We start from the raw sequence: 17,253 nt of genomic DNA on the forward strand, positions 1-17,253 counted from the left end.
TAACTCTCGAATCCCAAGAGTACATTATGCTTGTGAGTAAGTCAGAACATCTCCGACTGGTTAAGAGTCTAATGTACAGCAAGCATTTTATTTTGAATCATGGCTCTGTTAGTAGTAGATGGTAGTGGTTTCCTATATAGTTTTGAGGGGACGTCTTTACGGCGACTGATCAACTTTTTACCGCCTTTCTCTTTTCATGATTATTTATTTCCGTTTGATCTGTACTCAATGTAATAGTAGGGTCACGATGAAGTTATTAGAGAGAGAAATACTTCGGTGGAAAACTGTTAACAAAGGTTCGGTGTTTAAAGAAGAAGCGAAAAAGAAATAAAGCGGAAACGAAAAATAGTGATAAAGGGAAGGAAAGAAACTGAAAAAATGAACGTAGCATGGAATGACTCTCAGAGTACACTAGCCTAGTGTGAGATAAGACTGCGAAGAAGATAGCCACCTGTAAGATTAACAACTGACGTTCGTTTGTATAACAAAGGACGTGAGTCCGAACAAACACGAGGATTTCAGCAGATGTATGTCTGCGTGATTTAGAAACATTCTGCAACCAATCTGTATGTGCGTCATAGGTGACATTGACCACTGATTTTATCGGGATCCGGAAGCCCTTAAATAGCTAATATAGCTTTACAGATCTCAAGCACACAACACTGCAGACAAGAGATAAGGTGCCATACTTGGCTGGTACAACTGAATATATAGACTGGCGATTCATCACATTACAGTCGCCTTTCCCACAATGCTGCGCCTCGTCCTGTGGTTTACGTACGTGCTGGGCTCTGCTGTAGCCTTGCCAGCACCCGCCAGACTCTGGAGCAGGGGAAGTAGCAGGGTCATTGGGGGATCCGACGCCGACATAGCTAACTACCCCTGGCAACTGGCGTTCGAGTTTAGCGGTTCGCTCCACTGTGGAGCGTCCATCATCAGTTCCAACTGGGCGCTGACGGCCGCTCACTGTGTGGAGGGCTATAGTCTCCCTCTCATGAGTTTCCGAGCTGGTTCGTCAACTCGAGAAAGTGGTGGCACCGTCCTTCAAGCCTCATCTGGCTACATGCACGGATCTTTCAATGCCAGAACACTGGATTACGATATTGCTGTTGTACAGGTGAGTGGAGCTGGACGGAGCTGTTGTATTTCGGATGCTCGTAATCCAACCAACCAAATTAATTCCATTACTGATACATATCCATCAGTGTCTTATGACTATCCAGATCAGGACTCCGTCGACCACGAAAACTCATATAAGTCTTCCATTAGGTGTGGGTTAAGGCAATGATGTTTGATGTTTGGCATTCGGTAGTTTCAGAGATCTACATCGGAGTGAATATCTGCGGACTTTACTGCTTACTTCGGGTATGTGATTTCTCCTGAATGTCCGTCACGTTAAGCAGTAATACTTCATTCGTACTTGGTGATCTTTGTAGACAGGGCAGTTCAAACAACAACAACGACGATGGTTTGAGCATCATGTGGACGTGTCTGTTCTGGATGTATACGAGCAATCCCGCAAGAAGTATCCTAGTCTACGATGTCCGAAATTCTCCTATAGCCTGAAAAGTGACTTGTTTGAATTAGACATTCTCTTTTCTGTGTATTCCATTTGCTGTTTTTATTCCTTGACTTTAATAAATCAACATCTTTGTCTGCGTAAAACATATAAATGCAACTCAGATCTCAGATCCAATATACACGTACAGCAATTCCAAAGCAGTGTTACCAAAACTAGTTCTACAACGATGAACCTCTCAAGCAACTTTTGCGTAGTGGTGGAGCCATTTGTAACCTCGAGCAAGATCAGACATTGCTGGATCATGATAGTCCTTCGGCCGTAGTTATAACGTACACTTAGTTCCACAAGAAGGTGTACGCCATAATTTTAAATGTAACATCCGCAGTGACATCTCTGGTAGTGGTCTCGAATCTGTAAACAATGCGCTTTTGCACAGTGTATAGATAAACAATGTGAGAGGTGAATGTTTTGTTGTGTCGGCTGCAGTTTAAAATAAGTGTGAAATGACGTGTCACTTATTTATAAACTGAAGAGCCAAAGAAACTGGTACACCTGCCTAATATCGTGTATGGCCGCCGGTAGCACGCGGAAGTGCCGCACACGACATGACATGCACTCAACTGATGCCTCAAGTTGTGCTGGAGGGAACTGGCCCTGTGAAATCCTGCTCTCCTTTACGGAATGGCACTTTGCTTTCACTGACTACTTCTGATTCGCAAGCACAACAACTGCTTGCCGCCTTGTATCTCTGCAATTACCCTGTTCGTGTTGAGGTCCATTGAACTCTGAATTATTCCAGTGGTGTTATTTATACTAGGCTGCACGACGGTTTGACGGAGGCCGAAACCCAATCATACCTCTCTGATCAGGATGTCATTGTCATTAACCGGGTGATGAAAAAGGTTGATTCCTCCTTAGTGCAAACGCACACCCTTTTTCTCACCTTTGATAGAGTGGTGTTTTCGTCCAAGATCAGATGGTTCAAATGGCTCTGAGCACTATGGGACTTAACTTCTGAGGTCATCAGTCCCCTAGAACTTAGAACTAGTTAAACCTAACTAACCTAAGGACAACACACACATCCATGACCGAGGCAGGATTCGAACCTGCGACCGTAGCGGTCGCACGGTTCCAGACTGTAGCGCCTAGAACCACTCGCCCACCCCGCCGGCCCAAGATCAGAGAAGGCTATGAAATTATCACAGTCGGATCATACATTCTGAACCTGATGTGCCCCTACCAGCGTCATCGTTTCAGCCACACTAGAAAGTCTTGTTGACTCCCACCTAATGTGTAACCTGTGGTAGGGATGCGCACCTGGGCGATTGTCCACTTCCTTCTCCCCGCTGTATCAACTGCAGTGGCGGCCATGCCGCCTCCTCTCGCAATTGTCCCGTGTATCTTGATGAGTGGAACGTCCAGGAGATCTGGATAAAGGAAAAAATAATGCGTTACCCTGTCTCTCGCAGCTTATTGGCTACTCGTTCTCCGCCGGCCGCAGTGGCCGTGCGGTTCTAGGCGCTACACTCTGTAGCCGAGCGACCGCTACGGTCGCAGGTTCGAATCCTGCCTCGGGCATGGATGTGTGTGATGGTTAGTTAGGTTTAATTAGTTCTATGTTAAAGGCGACTGATGACCTCAGAAGTTAAGTCGCGTAGTGCTCAGAGCCATTTGTACCACTTTTACTCGTTCTCTCGGCTGGCACTCACAGTTCTGTTCTTTTTACCTCTCGTTCCGTGAAGGAAATGGCCGCGCAGACATGCGACATGAAATTCGGCTGTGAGGTTGTGAAATCGCTCGGTGTCAAGGTAGCATCGCGATCCCCTCATCCAGCTGTGCAACAAGCAATCCAACTCTCACCTCTACAGGTGAAGCCACCAGCTACACAACCCGTAGGCTGGAAAGGACAGGAGGAGTACTCCCGTGAAGGCTTCCTACGTCCCTCCAGCCAACGAACGTCTGAGTCCTCTGCTAACCGGAAAGGATCGAAAAGTCCAACAAAGGCAAACGGTCTTCTCCTTCACCGACTCGAAGATTCGCCTCGACGGTGCTGCTACATGATACCATATCCCGACTGCCCTTTATGTCGCCGGTGCCCACCACCAAACGTATTTCTGTGTTGGACTTCACAGACCGATAGCACAAGCAAGCCGACGCCTCTGCGAACCTCATAGAGCAGGATTCTCCTGCTTCTGTGCCCTGTAGCAGCGAGTCTTCGCAGGCTATCACTCGGCAGCCGCCGAGGTGAGAACCCTTCATTTCTTTCTCGTCATGAATCTCCTCCAATGGAACGTTCATGGCCTTCAGTACCACAAAGAGGTTTTACTGCTGCTTTGTGCGGTTCTAAGCGCGTCAGTTTGGAACCGCATGACCGCTACGGTCGCAGGTTCGAATCCTGCCTCGGGCATGGGTGTGTGTGGTGTCCTTAGGTTAGTTAGGTTTAAGTAGTTCTAAGTTCTAGGGGACTGATGACCTCAGTAGTTAAGTCCCATAGTGCTTAGAGCCATTTGAATCATTTTACTGCTGATTTTAGCATCGCAGCGTCCCCTTCTATTCTGTTTTTAGGAAACCTAATTGCATCCTCACGACTACTTTGAGGTCGGCATTCCATCTCAAGGGGGCGCCATGCAGCCTATGCGGGATAACGTTAATAGTCAACTCATCTCTCTGGCGTCCTACCTTCAAGCTGTTGTAGTTCGCCTTTACCTTCCTCACCTGACTTTTCCCCTCTGTACCATTTATGTCCCTCCGTCATTTAATGTCCTCAGGACAGATTTCCTTCAGCTTACTGGGCTGCTACCTCCCTCCTTTCTGCTACTCGGTGACTTTAATGCGCATCATCCCCTCTGGGGTACTCCCAGAACCTGTGAGAGAGCTGCCCTCTTGGCTGATCTTATTCAATTCAATCTCCTCCACTGGAGCACCCACATTCCTTTCCAACTCCTCGCACACCTATTCTCATTTGGACCTATCCTTCTGCACTACCCAACTTGCCCATGTTCATGAGGGGTCCGTTCTGACACCTACTCGAGCGACCATTTCCCATGTGCTATCCGTTTGCTGACTCCTACCCATCTGCGTGCACACCCAAATGACAGCTCATTAAGTCTGACTGGTGGCTTTACTCCGCCCTAGCGAGCTTCGGAGAACAAGATCGGAGATGACCAGATGAAATATCTCACAAATGTTACCTTACTGCTGCACAAAGTTCCATTCCTCGCACTTCCTCTTTACCACTCCGTGTCCCAGTCCCTTGGTGGACTGAGGCATGTTGCGTCGCAATTCGCGGGCGGAGAAGTGCTCTCAGCGTTTTTAACCGTCATCCTACGATGGAAAACTGCATTCATTATAAACAGACACGTACGAAGTGTTGTCGCGTTCTTCGGGATAGCAAAAAAGCTAGCTGGATTCCATTCACTAAATCTTTTAACAGTTCCACCCCTTCCTCTGTCGTGTGGGCGAACCTCAGTGGCTCTCTGGGACCAACATTTATTCACCAATTTCAGTATCAGAGATGTCTTTGCTATCTCATACACCTACACCTGGGCAGAGGGCACATTCCCCGGACGTTGGTGTGAAGCCACAGTCATACCCATATCAAATCCCAGTAAGGATTTCCTTCTAGCTATTACCCCATCTCTCTCACCAGCTGTGTTTGCAATGTGATGGAACGTATGATACATGCCCAACTGGTATGGTGGCTCGAGTCTCGTAATTTACTAACGACTGCTCAGTGTGGATTTCGAGCCGTTCTGCAGTTTACCATCTCGTTACTTTGATTTTCTGCGGAAACCCCAGACTGTGCCCGTGTTTTCCGATTTTGAGAAGGTCTACGACACCTGCTGGAGTACTGGTATCCTCCATACTCTTCACACGTAGGGCGTCTGCCCCATTTCCTTCAGTAATTTTTAAAAGCCCAAGTTTTCTAGGTGTGTGTGGGATCTGTCTTGTCGGACACCTTTATCCAGGAAACCGGTGCGCTTCACGCTTCCATCTTGAGCGTCGCCCTCTTTGCTATCACCATTAAGCCTATAATGGCCTGTCTTCCGCCGGGCATCTCCGGCTCCCTTTTTGTTGACGATTTTTCCATCTGTTGCAGTTCTCCACGGACCTGTCTCATTGAGCGGCGCCTTCAGCGATGTCTTGACCGACTAGAGCATTGACAACAGCTTTCGTTTTTCCACCGACAAGACCGTCTGTATGAATTTCTGGTGGTGCAATTGGTTTCCCCCACCATATTTACATCTTGGACCTGTTGCTTTTCGTTCGTTGAAACTACGAAATTGCTGAGGCTCATGCTCGACAGGAAACTCTCTTGGTCTTCCCATGTGTCTTACCCGGCATCCTGCTGTAAGCGGTCCCTCAATGTCCTACTTCTCCTCAATGGTACTTGCTAGGGTGCAGATTGAACCACCCTCCTCCGTTTGTACTGGTTCCTTGTCTGTTCGAATCTAGACTACAGGTGCTTTGTTTATGCGTCTGCACGTCCGCCCTTCTTACACCATCTCAACACTATCCACAATCGTGGCATTCATTTCGCCACTGGCGCCTTTTACACCAGCCCAGTTGAGAGTCTGTATGCTGAAGCTGCTGAACTACCACTGTCCTGCCGCTGTGACTTTCTCCTCTACAGGTAGGCATTACCGTTTGTCTGCCATGCTTGGTCACACACCCTATGCCTCCTTCTTCGATGATTAATTTGATAGCCAGTATGAGGTGCGTCTCTCTTCTTTATTACCTCCTGAAGTCCGCTTTCGACTCTTGCACTGGCAGCTTAACTCCACACTACCTGCAACTTTCCTGGTGGGTGTGAACCCTCCATCACCTTGGCTTTGTGAAGTGGCCCATGTTAACTTTGGCTTTCATTCGCTTCCTAGGGACACGACTCCTGCCTCGCTCTATCGCCTTCCGTTTCACAACCTTCCCATGGAACTTCGCGACAGTACCTTTGTGTTCACTGAGGGGACTCGGACTGATCGTGGTGTCGGGTGTGCCTTCGTCATTGGCACCAAAGTTTTTCGATATTGTCTTCCGGCACACTGCTCTTCGCACTGTATCAGGACACGGAATACATTCGGCGACACAGACTTTTCAAATGTGTCCTCTGCTCAGACTCTCTCAGTCCATTTCAAAGACTACGTGCACTGTACGCTGCCCATCCCTTAGTGCAGAGGGTCAAGGGAAACTATCACTTGCTCACTCTTGGTGGAGCGACTGTGCTGTTTATATGGGTTCCTGGTCATATCGATCTGCCAGGAAACGAGGCTGCTGACGCTGCTGCCGAAGGTGCAGTCCTCGTACCTCAGCCCACTAGTTCCTGTATTCCCTCCAGGGATCTCTGTGTTGCAGTCTGTCAGGAGGTTGTGTCACTTTGGCATCGCCATTGGTCCTCCATCCATGGGAATAAGCTCTGGATTATTAAGCCTCTCCCAGCGGCTGGTCGACCTCCTCTCGGCTCTCTCGCCAGAAAGAGGTCATTTTAACTAAGTTGCGTGTTGGGCTCTGCGCTTTTAGCCATCGCCTTCTGTTAAGTGGTACTCCACCAACACCACTTTGTACGCGTTGCGCCCAAGTTTTAGCTGTCCGCCACTTCCTGACGGAATGCTCATTTTTTAATCATTTACGTTCCCGCTTTTGTTTTCCGTCTTAGTTGACAGCAATTTTCGCACATGACGCGCAGGCTGTCGACCGCGTTTCAAGTTTTATCCGCAGTAGCAACATGGCGAAGGCCATTTAAGTTTTACTTCTGGACCTTCGTTTCTGTAATGGTGTCTTTTGTAGCAAACAATCTACAGACGTCAAGATTTGCGAAAGTGTTGCTGGTGCAGGATTTCATGAACGAACTGGTCTCCCGTCTATGTCTCATAAACATTTCATGAGATTCATTCCAGGCGATCTGGGTGGTCTGACCTATCGCTCCAATTCTCAGAAGTTTCTTCCAACCAATCACCAACAACTGTTGCCCGATGATATGGCGTAATGTCAGCCATAAAAATGAAGTCCATAAATGACTGCCAATTGTTTCGAAGTAGCCGAACATAACCATTTCCATATGCTGATCGATTCAATACCACCAGAGGACTCAGTCCATTCTATGTGAACATAGCCCAGACCATTATGGAGCCACTACCAGCTTGCAAGGTGCCTTGTTGTCAACTAAGGTCCATGTCTTCGTTGGGTATGTGACACACTTGAACCCTACTTTCAGCTGTTACCAAGCATAATCGGGAGTTACCTTACGAGGCCACTGTTTTCCAGTCGTCTTGGGTCGAACCGATGTGGTCACTAGTTCAGGAGGAGCGCTGGAGGCGATACCTCGCTCTTAGCGAAGGCACTCGCGTGGGTCGTCTGCTGCCATAACCCATTAACGCCAAACTTCACCGCACTGTCGTAACGGATACGTTCGTCGTACGTTCAGCACTGATTTCTGCGGCTGTATCACGCACTGTTACTTGTCTGTTGGCATTGACAGCTCTCAGGAAACGCCGCTGCTCTCGTTAAGTGAGGGCTGTCGGCCACTGCGTTGTCCATGGTTGGAGATAATGCCTGAAATTTTGTACTGTCGGCGCACTCTTGACACTGTGTATCTCGATATATTGAGTTCCCTAACAAAATCCGAAATGGAATGCCCCATGCGTCTAGCTCCAGTTTCCATTCCGGATTCAAAGTCTGTTAGTTCCCGTCGTGGGGCCATAATCACGCCAGAAACCTTTTCACAGGAATAACCAAGGTATAAATGGCAGTCCCGCCAACGCACTCTCCTTTCATACTTGTGTACGCCACACTACCGCCATCTGATGTGTGATTATCTTGACCACGACTTTTGCCACTTCAGTGTAATTTTCGCAAAATCGTGTTGTGAAACCGCGGAGGGACCTACGAATATTTACACAATTTGGACAACAATATTGACTTTACAAGAGATAAACTGGAAAATACATCTCCTTACATCCCTTGAGTGCGAGGTCGTAAGTTCGGTCAATAGTGAAACTCATTTGAAAGTTTTGTATTAAAAATTATGACAGGAAAAATATTAGCTGCTGATGACACTCCGTATGCATTAAATTGGGCGACAAACAGTGAGTGCCCAGGAGGTGCAGAGATCAATCTTCTATGGAATTACGTATTACTCTTCACAAAATGGACATCGTGGCATTGAAGAAATATTCAACACGAAACATTAACTTGCAGCATGAACACCAAATGAAACATAGCGCGCCTCAGTGAACACGAAGATTCGCTCCATCAAGATCGAAGGGAATTACATTCCGTGCAAGACGTTCAGCTAAGTGTCCACTCTTAAACACTGTATGTAGCATCATATGTGTAACGGGGAGATGAGACCTGATGGAAATTCCTAGCATGCGAATGAATGTGAAACAGTCTGTCGTGGAGTTTATCGTGAAACTAGAGTAGCTGCAGGCAGTGCGATAAGATGTCTTATACGCACGGACACCCGAGGTCTAGAAGTAGCGTCTTTGGTTGCTAATCTAAAGGTCTTACATCATGTTCAAACCCCGCCACCGCTTACACTTTGCATGAAAATCAGCATTGCCCATGGGATGGGAAACTTCCCCTAAAGACAGACGAATCAGCAATAATCAACAAAATGATGATGCAGAAGGCAGTGGGAACCACTGGATTAAAGACACACGTGTATCCTCCTTTCGCAAAATATTCCGGAATAGACGCTTTTCAGACCACCGGAAGGGGACAACCAAGGGGAAGGCAATTATGAGAGAAAAGACTGAATAACCAACGAAAGGATAACGTTCTACGAGTCGTGGCGTTGAATCTCAGAAACTTGGACGTCGTAGCGATGTTAGAAAATGTGACAGGGAAAATGGGAAGGCTAGATATAGTGGAGATCAGTGAATGGAAAACCGACGAGGCTTTCTGGTCAGAAGACTATAAGGTAATACAAACAGCAGCAGAAAATGGTACAAAGGGAGTAAGATTCGTTGTGAAGGAAGGTAGGGCACACAGTGAGTTACTGTGCACAGTTCATGGTACGGTTGTTCTCATCAGAATCGACACCAAACCAATACCTACAAGCCGGCCGGAGTGGCTGAGCTGTTCTAGGCGCTTCAGTCTGGAACCGCGCGACCGCTACGGTCCGTGCATCGGGCAGGGATGTGTGTGATGTCCTTAGGTTAGTTAGGTTTAAGTAGTTCTAGGTTCTAGGGAACTGATGACCTCAGATGTTAAGTCCCATAGTGCTCAGTGCCATTTAGCCAATACCGACCACAATAGTTCAGCTACATATGCCGACGTCGCAAGCTGAAGATGAAGAGAAAGAAGAAGTATTTGTGGACACTGAACAGGTAATTCAGTATGCAAACGGAGATGAGACTCATAATAGTCATGAGGGGCTAGAGTGTGATTGCAAGGGAAGGCGCGGAAGAACGGAAGAAGGGGTTACGGGAGGATATGGGATTCTATTAGGTGTGAGAGAGGAGAAGCACTGATAGAGTTGTGTAATAAATTTCAGCTAGTAATGGTGAATACTCTGTTCAAGAATCACAAGAGGATGAGGACACTCGCGGCTAGATATCAGTTAGATTACATTGTGGCCAGACAGAGATGCCGAAAGCACATACTGCATTGTAGTGCGTACCTAGTAGCAGATATAGACTCAAGTCACAATGTAGTAGTGATGAAGAGTGCGCTGAAGATTACGGGATTAGAGGATGATAACCAATATCCAAAGAAGTGGGATACGGAAATACTAAAGAATGAAGAAATATGTTTGAAGTTCTCTAAGGCTATGGATACTGAAATAAGGAATAGCTCAGAAGGCAGTATAGTTGAAGAGTAAAGGACATCTCTAAAAAAAAATTGGAAATAAAAACACAGGTATAAAGAAGGTAAGTGTAAACAAACCGTGGGTAACGGAAAAAATAATTCGGTGAAGAAAGAAAGTGCAAAATTATTCAGGGATATTTAGAAATACAGAACTACAAGACTCTGAGGAATCAAATACATAGGAAGGGCAGGGAGTCTAAGACGAAATGGCTGCATGACAAATGTGAAGAAACTGAAAAGAAAATGATTGTCGGAAGGACAGACTCAGCATACAGGAAAATCAAAACAATCTTCAATGAAGTTAAAAGCAAGGGTGGTAACTTTAGGGTGCAACGGGAATGCAGAGGAGAGAGCGGATAGGTGTAAAGAGTACATAGAAGGCCTCCATGATGGGGAGATTTGTCTGTCGTGGTAGAAGAAGAGACAGGAGTAAATTCAGAAGCGGTAGGGTATACAGTACTAGAATTTAAAAGAGCTTTACAAGACTTACGATCAAATAAGGCGGAAGGGATATTTAACATTCCATCAGAATTTCTAAAGGCTTTCGGGGAAGTGACAACAGAACTACTATTCACGTACATGTGTAGAATGCATGAATCCAGGAATACACTTCCTGACTTTCGGAAAAACATCACCCACACATTTCCGGAGACTGTAAGAGCTGATACGTGTGACAATTATCGGTGGTGGTGGTTGTTAGTGTTTAACGTCCCGTCGACAACGAGGTCATTAGAGACGGAGCGCAAGCTCGGGTGAGGGAAGGATTGGGAAGGAAAGCGGCCGTGCCCTTTCAAAGGAACCATCCCGGAATTTGCCTGAAACGATTTAGAGAAATCACAGAAAACCTAAATCAGGATGGCCGGAGACGGGATTGAACCGTCGTCCTCACGAATGCGAGTCCAGTGTGCTAACCACTGCGCCACCTCGCTCGCTGACAATTATCGCACAATCAGCTTAACAAGTAATGCATTCTAGTTGATGACAAGAATAATACTTAGAAGAATGGAAAAGAAAATTGAGAGTGTGTTAGATGACGATCAGTTTTGCTTTAGGATATGTATAGTCACCAGACAGGCAATTCTGACGTTGCGGTTGATAAGGGAAGCAAGAGTAAACGAACATCAAGATACTTTCATAAGATCTGTCGATCTGAAAAAATTGTTCGACGATATCAAACGGTGCAAGGTGTTTGAAATTCTGACGAAAATAGGCGTAAGATATAGGGAGCAACGGATAAGGTATGGCATGTACTCGTGCAAGAAGAGCCAAGAGGGAACAATACGTAAGAATGGAAGGCCGAGAACGAAGTTCTCGGGTTTAAAAAGTGTAGGACAGGATGTAGTGTTTCGTCCGAATTGTTCAGCCTATTCATCGAAGAAGCAATGATGGAAATAAAAGGGAAATTCGGGAGTGGAATTAAAATTCAAGGTGTGACATGGCTGTCCTCAGTGAAAGTGAAGATTTGCCTGATCTTCTGAATGGAATTAACAGTCTAATAAGTACAGAATATGTGTGAAGAGTAAATAGAAGAATGACGAAAGTAATTAGAAGCAGCAAATAAGAGAACAGCGAGAAACTTAATATCTGTATTGATGCTCACAAAGTAGATGAAGTTAAGGGATTCTGCTACCAGGGCAGCAAAATAACCAATGGTGGATGGAGGAAGGAGGACATCAAAAGCAGACTAGCACTGTAAAAGAGGGCATTCCTGGCCAAGAGAAATCTACTATCACACATAGGGCTTAATTTAAGGAAGGATATTCTAGAAACGTACGTTCGCAGCACAATATTGCATGGACTGTAGGAAAACCGGAACAGAATAAATTCGAACGTATGAGATGTGGTGCTACAGACGAATGTTAAAAATGAGATAAGGAATGAGGTGGTTATGTGTAGAAACGGAGAGGAAAGGAGTATGTGGAAAACACTGACAAGAAGAATAAGCAGGATGATTGGTTATCTGTTAAGAAATCAGACCAAGATGTATCAATAGTAAACGCCCGCGGGCAAACGGAGTGAGACTCACTTTATCCCTGGACCAGCATCCCGAGAATTCGAAGAAAATCCTCAGTCACTATTTATAAATCCACATGCTAATTTAGTTTCATTGGATTCCCTGATCACAATTGTGAAGGTCCGCCTGTAGCGTCCTCCTATTTACTAGTATTCTCTAGTGCACGAGTAGAAAACCACGATGGCTAAAGCTCCTTGGAATTTACACTGACCAGCCAGAACATTATGGCCGCCTACCTTGTTGACGGCATGTCGACGTGTAGCAAGACAACAGCGGCGATGTGGCGTGGCATGGAAGCAGTGAATGTTTCGTAGGTCGCTGGAAGGAGTTGCCTCCACATCTGCACACACAGCGTCCTTAATTACCGTAACTTCCGGGGAGGGGGCGATGAACTCCGACGCCACGTTCAATCACATCACAAATGTGTTCGATCGGGTTCAGATCTTGTGAGCTGGGTGCGGGGGCATTCAAAGTCTGATGTTAGTTCCGCCACCGTTCTTCGCCAGTCCTGTTTTACCAGTCTACCCAGCCTATGACGCCCGACATCCGTCGCGCGATAGCAATATGCACACACACATACACACACACACACACACAGGTTGCGGTAGTATAGCGTATAAACGCTGTACGATGGCAGTGCGTTGGAGGATCTGTCATTTGCACTCAAGTGACTCACGTGAAAAGGTTTTCAACGTTATCTTGGCTGCAAGACGAGAATTAACAGACTTTATAGGAAAAATGGTAGTTGGAGCTAACTGCATGAGACATTCCATTTCGGAAATAGCAAGGAAATTTAATATTTCAAGATCCACAGTGTCAAGCGAGTGCCGTGATTACCAAATTTCAGGCGTCATCTCTCACCAAGGGCAACGCAATGGCCGACAGCCTTCATTTAACGAACGAGTGCAGTGTCATTTGCGTAGAATTATCAGTGCTAAGAGACATTCAGCACTGTGTGAAATAACCGCAGAAATCAATGTGGGATGTGGGACTGACATATTCCTTCGGACGGGGTGGTGAAATTTCGATTGGGCCATGGCAGCAGACGACAGACACGAGTGTCTTTGCTAACTGTGCGACATCACCAGCAGCGCTCTTCCTGGTCTCGTGACCATATCGTTGGACTTTGGACGACTGGAAAACCGTGGCCTGATTAGACGAATCCCGATTTAAGTTGGTAAGAGCCGATGATAGGGTTTGAATGTGGCGGAGACCCAACGAATCTGTGGACCCAAGTTGTGAACAAGGCACCATAATTGTGTGGGCCGTGTTTACACGGAACGGACGGGGTCCTGAAGCGATCATTGACTCGAAACAGTTACGTTCGGATACGTGGAGTTCATTTGCAGCCACTCAGGTAGTTCATTTTCCCAAACAAATATGTAAGTTTGACATGTCACATTGCCATAATTGTTTGTGATAAGTTTCAAAAACATTCTGGTCAGTTCTGGCGAATGATTTGACCACCCAGATCCCATCGAACATTAATGGCACATAATAGAGAGGTAATTTCGTGCGCAAAATCCTTCACCGGCAACGACTTAAGCAGTCATGGACGGCTATAGAGGCAGCATAGTTCAATATTTCTGCAGGGGTTTCCAACGACCTGTTGAGTCCATACCGCGTAGAGTTGCAGCTCTACGGGGGGCAAAAGGAGGTCCGACACGATGTTAGGAGGTATCTCATCACTTAAGCCACCTCAGTGTAGATCGTGGCTTTATGAGAACAGCGATCAGAACATCGCCGCCTAGTGGGTTATTCCAGCACTGTAGACGCAGGAAAATTTAAATTTCGCAAGAGTGTCACTATTTATGTTGGCTTTCCAGGTGTCTGGGTCTCTACTTGGCGACAATACGCAGGCGGTGGAGCTCGCATCAGACGGATATGACCCCCCGGCTGGTCTGGCAGTGACGGTGACCGGCTGGGGACTCACTGTCACTGGTGGGGAGGCTCCCAGCAATCTCCAGAAAGTGGACATCAGCATCTTGGACCGTTCCACTTGCCGGGACCTCTTCGCGAGTATGAACACTGTGACCGAGCGGATGGTGTGTGCCGGTGAGGCGGGCCACACTGTCTGCAGCGGCGACTCTGGTGGTCCTCTTGTCAGCGGTAGCACCCAGGTGGGCATCGTCTCCTGGGGATACCCGGACGAATGTGAAGCGACTCCCGGCGTCTACACCAGCGTTGGGAACTTACGTTCCTGGGTTCGAGCTCTAACTGGTGTATAACACCCTATGTGCCTCTGCTGGTCTGTGGTTTCTTCCATGATGTAAACTGTCCTTCACTCTTAGTTCTTCTGGGCTGTACCATTTTTTTTAATTAAATATGTTGATACGAATTTTCTCTTTAAAAATTACTAATGGTACAACAACAGACAAAAGAGAACAACCAGGGCAAAAGATTATGTTTTCCCACACCGTCCGTCCGAGTCTGATTTTATTCCTGTCCTATAAGCCAGCTTCCTATGATGGCAGCTTGATCTAACAGCTGTGAATAACACATACGCATTCGATCAGTGAGTTGTATGTCGGTAGTGTTAAGTAGTTGACGAGCGGCCATAGTGTGCCAACGTTGTTGTGTCACAGTGGAGCAACATCTCTAGATCAGCTATTCGAGACATTATCCAGAATGTTTGAAAGAATAGAAAAGTGAATGCACACCTTGATCCCTGAACAAAAACGCAAATCACAGTGCGTGAGAGGACTTGGTGATGTAAATACGATCGAACCACAAAACGACACAGGGCAGAAATTCACATAAAGGGTCAACGCTTCGACGGCGTAACCGCCGTTCAAGCCAGTCTGACACACAAGTTGAACAATATATTAAAGAAGTACTTTCATGACGCTTTCACATGGTTCTATGAAAGTTCTGTGCGTTGTACTCAAGTTGGGAGAGATTCTGTAGTAAACGTGAAGCATTAAAACAACCATCTTAACTATCCTCTTTTTTTTTTTACTAACCCACTGTCGAGACTTCTTAGACTGATCCTTAGTTGAGTGAAACTCCGTGAGAGAAATTAATAATTGAGAGTGTGTTCGTGGGGCACAAATACTAACTCTAATAGCAGTCAAAGGATGATCATATATCTGAGTGGAAAACACTTCTAAATATGTCTGTAACTCCAGGTTGTAATAGTGATCATATTTGCATAGAGTACCTAAAATAACGAACTATTTACCTTTATATTTGACTGCTCTTTTGTACGATATATCGTAATGACGAGGAACGATCAGTTTACAGAATATTAACTTAATGATATTTAAGTATAACTGTAACCTGGCCATTTACACACGAGTTCACGTAATAGTAAACAATATTTTGTTTAATAATACAAGAATGTCACACTTTAGCACTATAAAGACTACAGATTTCTAGATAAAAGTTCTATGGAATGGATACCAGGGGAAATACGAACTATATGCTATTAGTGACACGCCCCCGCGTCACACGAGTAGCACAAAGAATTTGCGGCCGAGCGACTTGTCTTATGTAGCAGTGATTCTGTTGACTGGCCATTATGTAGAGCTTTAGGTAACTGAATATCAGCTCCAAATTGTAATAGTGATCATATATGCATAGGAAGTAAAACAAACCTTGTTTCATTTAGCCTCCAGAAGAAGCCCTTAAAAGGTATTACTTATATTTTAATTGTGGTACGGCAGATATTTTATATGAATTTAGTATATTTATTTGTAGACTACGTTAATAACGTCTGCAGGCTTAGGTGCAAAAATGAACATACTACATTTTGATGTTACACATGACAGAGCCACGTACAACCGACCATTTGAGAAGTAATGCACGCTTAGGTCAGCTCCAGCAACGTTCGATATATGCTTTGTTAATTGTCATACCAAAGGCGAGTTTAACAGGGAACTCGAGCCGTTTGAACTGAAAAGGTAAGTAGTCTGTGAGTATCATTGGTATTTTTTATATGTTCAGTTCCACAGTCAGCTTTTAATACGACAACGATTAAAAACATTTTAAAATTGGTTATTCGGAGTCTTGTTCTGTTGCAAAAACGGGGCCGTTTTAAATATCTCAATAAAACAATAGGTCCGTTGCCGGTCCGAAACCGTGGGTCCATCTTGCAAGTGATGAGGAATTGGGCGGGGATGGAGTAATGACCTCACAAATATATTTCCGCTCACCTGGTGATGATACGACGTAAGGGTTGGCATGATCCTCAATGGCAGCGATTGCGAAAATAGGAAAACTATGATGTATGATGAAAAACTAGTATTGTTCCTGGTGGCCAATACACCACTTATGAAAGATGGGGTGCCTGCACCATCACTCAAGTAACATTTGGGGGATCGTGAAAATCTTTGTAATCTGAGTACTAAAATATGAGAGGAAATGTAAATTTGCCCTGCATAGTTGAGAAACTCAACCATTTCTGGACAGCAACAACATCCTGCTTGCATCCATCCAAGAGACAACATATGCTGATGACCTAGCAAGGTTTAGCGAAAATTGTAGAATTTTTAAGGAAACTGGCCTTCAGACATTCCAATTCCAATCTCAGAATTTTAGGAACGGCGTTCGCAGATGAGGAAAGTATACTCCGAAATGTTAATTTTGAATTCATCAGTGAAAGAGTTTTAATAACTAAATGCAAAAGTAAATATTACTCAATATTCAGTTTCCATACACCAACCAATGAAGAAAACAAGAAAAACCGGGTCAATGTAGAAAACTTCTGAGGAGATCTGGAAAACAAGAACAACATAGTTATTATGAGGGGAGTGTTCAGTGCCCAGTTGTAAAAGGAGAAGTCATACCAAAAGTTATTGGAAACTATGGAACTCATAAGGGAAAAAACACAAATGGCTTAAAATTAGCAGATACATGCAAGTAACTGGATCTTAAAATCGTGACAGAGTACTTTAAAAACCCACCTAGAAAG

General features: G+C 45.4%; 1 protein-coding gene across 1 annotated transcript; it reads left to right on the forward strand.

The window, feature by feature from the left end:
• The first annotated feature begins 751 nt into the window (after positions 1-751).
• LOC126101428 (trypsin delta-like) lies at positions 752-14,616 on the forward strand. Its single transcript, XM_049912088.1, has 2 exons — positions 752-1,117; positions 14,168-14,616. The coding sequence occupies exons 1-2, from the start codon at positions 752-754 to the stop codon at positions 14,567-14,569; spliced, it is 768 nt and encodes a 255-aa protein (XP_049768045.1). The 3' UTR covers positions 14,570-14,616.
• Positions 14,617-17,253: the final 2,637 nt, after the last annotated feature.

The sequence above is a fragment of the Schistocerca cancellata genome, chromosome 9 (genome assembly GCF_023864275.1).
Source record: "Schistocerca cancellata isolate TAMUIC-IGC-003103 chromosome 9, iqSchCanc2.1, whole genome shotgun sequence".
NCBI classification, from domain to species: Eukaryota; Metazoa; Arthropoda; class Insecta; order Orthoptera; family Acrididae; genus Schistocerca; species Schistocerca cancellata.